The 5,510-nt window shown below is 42.7% G+C and overlaps 1 protein-coding gene across 1 annotated transcript; it reads right to left on the reverse strand.

Moving 5' to 3' along the window:
• Positions 1–4,399: 4,399 nt before the first annotated feature.
• On the reverse strand, positions 4,400–5,332 carry LOC112125908 (olfactory receptor 5V1-like). Its single transcript, XM_024224264.2, has one exon. The coding sequence runs from the start codon at positions 5,330–5,332 to the stop codon at positions 4,400–4,402; it is 933 nt and encodes a 310-aa protein (XP_024080032.2).
• Between the last annotated feature and the right edge of the window lie 178 nt (positions 5,333–5,510).

Below are 5,510 nucleotides of genomic sequence, written 5' to 3' on the forward strand. Positions count from 1 at the left end.
AACAGTGACTTGGGAGACCCTGGATCAGTTCTCTGCTCTGGCACAGAGTTTCTAGACAAGTCACTTATGGTGACATTTTTAAAGATATTTAGGCACCTCAAGAAGTAGATAGTAACCTGATTGGGTTTTCAAAAAAGAGGCCAAGAATTCAATGGAAGGTGACTAAGTACCTTTGAAAAATCTATTGATTTTAATGGGCGTGCCTAGATACTTTTGAAAATCTGATTAGGTGCCTATCTACATCTTTAGATATCTTTACTTTTCTTCTTACTCTTAATCTCTGTGGCCAGATTTAGAAAGGTATTTAGGTGCCTAATGATGCAGAGCAGTGCCTAATGAAATTTACAAAGGTGTCTGTGCAGTTTAGGTGCCTAACTCCCATTGAAAGTAAATAACTTTTTAAATCTGGCTTTCTATGTCTCAGTTCCTCACCTGAAACATGGGGATAATTGTCCTTCTCTACCCCACGGATGTTGTTAGAATAAATACATTAAAGACTGTGAGTTGTGCTAATACTATAATAGTTCTATGGTTGAAGAGAAAAGCTTGAAAATGTGATGCAAAAGCATCCTAACTGTTCAAAAAACAGATGGCAAATAAGAAGAAAACAAAATATATTATTATTCTTTCAAAAATCTCATGAATTTTAAGCCAATCTCATGATTCTTTTGGAGCCTGATTCATGAATTGTGAAGACTTGCCGTTGGCAATAATAGTAACTTAGCTACATCATTACTGTTGTATTATACTACACTGTCTACCCATGTTTAACGCCCTGTAGGATAGGATCTGGAAATGAACCTGAAGGAGTTAGGCACATCAGTCCCATTGAAACGAGCCATAATTATTAGAATCTATATGCTATCACGGGTCAGATTTCCAAAAGCACCAAAATGAGCTAGGCAACAAGTCTTATTGAAAGACAATGGGGCTTATACTCCCAACTCACATAGGCACTTAATAAATGCTACCCTGTCCTACTTTACTTGCATGGAAACAATGGGACTTTTGCCTCTGATTTCAATGGGAACAGGGTCAAGACCCTATGGATACATCTTCATGGCAAAAAAAAAAAAAAACCCCCACAGCATTGAGTCTCAGAGCCTAGGACTACAGACTCAGGCTTCTGGGGCTTGTGCTATGGTGCTAAATATAGCCATGTAGCCATTCCCGCTTGGGCTGGAGCTCAGACTTTGACTCCCAGGGAGGGGGATGGGTTTCAGAGCCTAAGTGGGAACAGCTACATGGCTATTTTTAGTGGTGCATTGGACTTGGGTAGTATCGCTTTAAATAGTTTGTGGGCACACTAGTGGCGCTCACTGTGTTCTCTGTTTCAGAAGCCACTAGAACCCAGCCAGAGCAGAATCGTATGCATGTAGCTAGGTCTTGCATAGTGTATATAATTAGTAGACATGGTTATTTGGAGCTCACCATGCCTGTTTGTTTTTGTGTTGTGTCTTTTGCTCTTTATACAGGTGTAATATAAAGGGCCCAATCACAACTCTCTCTCCGATCATATAGCGAGAGACACGGACCCCTGCCTTCATTCCACAAATCATGCCAGCCCATTTCTAACATGTTCCAACATGCGCCTTCATGTTTTCTCCCATTAAACCCTTCACTCCCCACCCGCAAAGCCACCTCATTGTCCTCCCTCAGATCCCTTCTTTACATGTTCCCTGCCATGACGCTTAAAAAAGCACTTAACAATGGTTAGACAGCTGGTTTGCTGTGGTAGCTCTTTCTCATGCTGATCAGAATTGTCTCGTTGTTTCACATGTCTAATAATAGGCTGGGCAGAATTCTATTTTTATTTTTTTTATAATTTTGATGAATAATATCAGTGTTGATTTATAAGCATTTTTTTAGATTTTTAAATTTATGTGAAATTGAGCAAAATTATGGGGGCATAAGACAATAATTATTTAACGACAGTAGATGTTGAGTTTCAAAGAGCTAAAGTTTTATCACCATTAAAACACACATTGTCTACATTAGAGGTCAAAATATACAAAGTAAATAACTTTAAATTAAACTCTGAGAATTTCTCAAGCAGCATTTTTCTTCCTTTGCTTAGCTGTAAATTTTGATTATTATCAAAGGAAATATTTTTTATTTGGTTTGTATGTGTTCAGTGAAATCAATGTTTACTGACATTTACCGATGAAATTTTAATCCTTCTAAGCCTAGTCTTAGGGTATGTCTACACCACACTGTAAACCTGGGCTCAGATTCAGGTTTCAGCCCAACCCAGACTCAGCTCCTGGAAGTGCTACAGGAAGGTGGATCAGAGCCTGAGCCCCACTGAGACCCAAGTCCAAGCCCTGTCATTTTGCAGTGTGGATGCAGCTCAAGCCTCAGACCCGAGTCAGAAGGTCTGCATGGTGCAGCATGGACACGTTAGCATGGCTGTGAGACCTGAGTCCAGCAATTGCAAACCCAGGCTTACGATGCAGTGTGGGTCCTCAAGCATGGGCTTGGAAATGCCGAGTCCACAAGCCTGGGTCCCACAGACCTGGGTTTCCAATGGGGTGTAGTCATACCATTAGATTGGACACTCTGCAGGGCAGGGAATGTCCCTTTGAGATAGGGTCCTGGCCTACAGGAACTAATCGTCATCCTAATACTGCAACCACTGTTGTAACTTGTGATACAGCGACTACTACAACTTTTCCTACCACTATTGAAGATGAAAGCGGTGCTAAACTAACAAAAAGTACACACAACATGGCTGAAATTCCCTTGCTGTCCCACCCTCACCCTGTTACCCCCTAGTGCGCATTATACAGTATAGCCGCCCCTTCCCCACCCCTCACCCTCTGCTGCCCCCGTGCCCATTATACAGAATAGGCGCTCCTTCCCCACCCCTCACCCTCTGTTGCCCCAGTGCCCATTATACAGAATAGTTGCTCCTTCCCTGCCCCCCACCCTCTGCTGCCCCAGTGCCCATTGTGCAGGCTAGCCACCCCTTTCTCTTGTTAGTGCTGCGGAGAGTTGTTAAGGCTGCTAAGTTGTTCCGGCTGCTCAGTGCTGCTGTTCTTGGAGCTCTGGTGTCAGCTGCACGAGAAGAGGACGCAGGTTGCCTATTCAGGAGACCTCAATGTTACTCATAAAGAAAGACCACAGGCTCGGTTGGATGGTGAAGGCCCTCGGCCAGGTTTATTGTTGATGAAGCCCAGCACTAGCGCCCTAGCTCAATGGTTACAAGTTCACTAACACATATATGCCCGTGACAATGTTACCGGCTCAGTCAGGACACCATGATCTTGTCCTCTAGGCCAACACAAAGATGCCTCTCCTGGGATGTCTCCTTTTATACATTGATACAAACAAGTTATGTTTTACACTCCAGACGTTAGTTACCACCCTTGCCCTTGTACCTGCTAGTTCGAACAAAACATCCTCACCCATTATCCTGTCATTCCCTCCTTTTCTTACGAGGGGTCGATGTGTTCTTGTACCATCTCTTAAGAATGTGTTTACATACTTATTTGAGAGATCTGTATGTTTTTGTACCATCCTCTCTGGTCAGGAATGTGCTTACTTGGTTAGCTGGCACCTGGTGCATTGCTATTTTGCCAAAGCCAGGCATACTCTGGTTCCTAGTCTTTGATTCATACTGGTTCTCATGCATAGGGCTCCAGCAAGGCCTACAGCCACCAGCATCTATTATACATTGTGACTCCTTATCTTTGGTACCATCTTACAACCAGTATAAACCTCTCTTTACCATTTGTTACTGTTCTCTGCCATTTCATTTACTGATTAATTTACAGGGCTTTGTAAATAAAGCACGTTTTTTTGGAATTCACTGTGTCTTTTTTGTTCTCTGTTCTGTGAGATGAGCTGATGAGTTGATTTTTATTGATTTTGTTTTGTTTTATTTTATTTTATGTTTTGTTACTATTGGAGGAGACCAAACATTTTGAAACAGAAAAAAAATCCTAAAAAATGGTCTTTCATAAATGTGTGGTGTGAGTGTGTAAAAAGTTGTGGACATTTTAATTTTTTAGGTTTTATTTTTTGTGCAATTAGTTTTATGATATAAAAATTTTTATTGAAATAGTTGTTTTTTTTACCTGAGCAGTTTCAGTAAATGAAAAATTGTGCTAACCATTTTGAGAATTATTTTGAATACAATTTCACTTAAATATTGTAAAAAAAAAACAAGAACCCATCATTAGCAATTCAGTACAACGTTTAATTAAAAAAAGACAAAAACGGGACCATTTCAATGTTCAAACTGAAAACAATGTCTAGATTTTTATTGTATATTGTTGTAAATTTTTTTTTTCATGTTTTCACCAATTCTACTGAACATAGATGGGAAAACACAAAGGAGAGAACTTTATCCCCCAGATAATATTGAGAATCCTCCGGGAGGGGAAATTTGCCCCTTTCATTGCAAACACAATTTCCCCATGAAAACTTTTCTCAGAGCCCCCTTCACATCCTTGTTCCTCAGGGTGTAGATCAGTGGATTCATCATGGGGGTTACTATGCTGTAAAGCACCGAGATCAGTCTGTCGTTCTCCAGCGAGTAGCTGGAGATGGGCCGGACATAGGTGAAGATGGAGCTTCCGTAGTACATCAGGACGATGGTCAGGTGAGACGCGCAGGTGGAGAAAGCTTTGAGTCTCCCTTCTGTGGAGCGTATCTTCAGGATGGTAGAGATGATATAGACATAAGACAGGACTATGCACAGGAACGGGGTCCACCCGATGAAGACCCCGATGGCGAGCAGGATGATCTCATTGAGGGAGGTGTCCCCACAGGACAGTTTGAGGAGGGGTGGGATGTCGCAGAAGAAGTAATTGAGCTGGTTGGCCCCGCAGAAAGGCAGCCGGAAGGTGAAAAATGTGTGCACCACAGAGTTGAGGAAGCCGCTGGCCCAGCAGGCACCAGCTAGCTCGAGGCAGACGGCTTTCCTCATGATGACCAAGTAGTGCAAGGGGTTGCATATCGCCACATAGCGGTCATAAGCCATCACAGCCAGGAGGATGCACTCTGTGCCCACAAAGAAGAGGAAAAAATAGAGCTGCGTGATGCAGCCTGCATAGCTGATCCTCTTCCTTGCTGCCAACAGGTGCACCAACATCTGGGGGACATTGGTGGTGGTGTAGCAGATGTCCAGGAAAGAGAGGTTTCCCAGGAAGAAGTACATGGGGGTGCGGAGCCGGGGATCTGTGCAGACAATCACGATGATGGAGATGTTCCCCACCAGAGTGCAGAGGTAGGTGACCAAGAAGACACTAAAGAGCAAGAACTGCAGCTGCTGGAGGTTGGAGAACCCCATGATGATGAATTCAGTCGGGCCAGTTTCATTTGCCATTTCTTCAGAACTGAGAGGGATGACTCTAAAGGGAATAAATGTAAGGAATGAGGCTAAGATTTTCAAAGCCACCTAAAGGATTTGGATGCCCAGTCCTCATTACAGTTTATGGGAACTGGTCATCTAAATCCCTTAGGTGGCTTTTGGAAATCTCAGATTTAGGTTGTTTGTGAACTAG

Source organism: Terrapene carolina, unplaced genomic scaffold, assembly GCF_002925995.2.
Source record: "Terrapene carolina triunguis isolate 2854851 unplaced genomic scaffold, T_m_triunguis-2.0 Scaffold272, whole genome shotgun sequence".
Taxonomy (NCBI): domain Eukaryota; kingdom Metazoa; phylum Chordata; order Testudines; family Emydidae; genus Terrapene; species Terrapene triunguis.

Excerpts from the sequence above, each read along its gene's own strand:
- LOC112125908 (XM_024224264.2), bottom strand. The coding sequence starts at position 5,332 with ATGGCAAATGAAACTGGCCCGACTGAATTCATCATCATGGGGTTCTCC.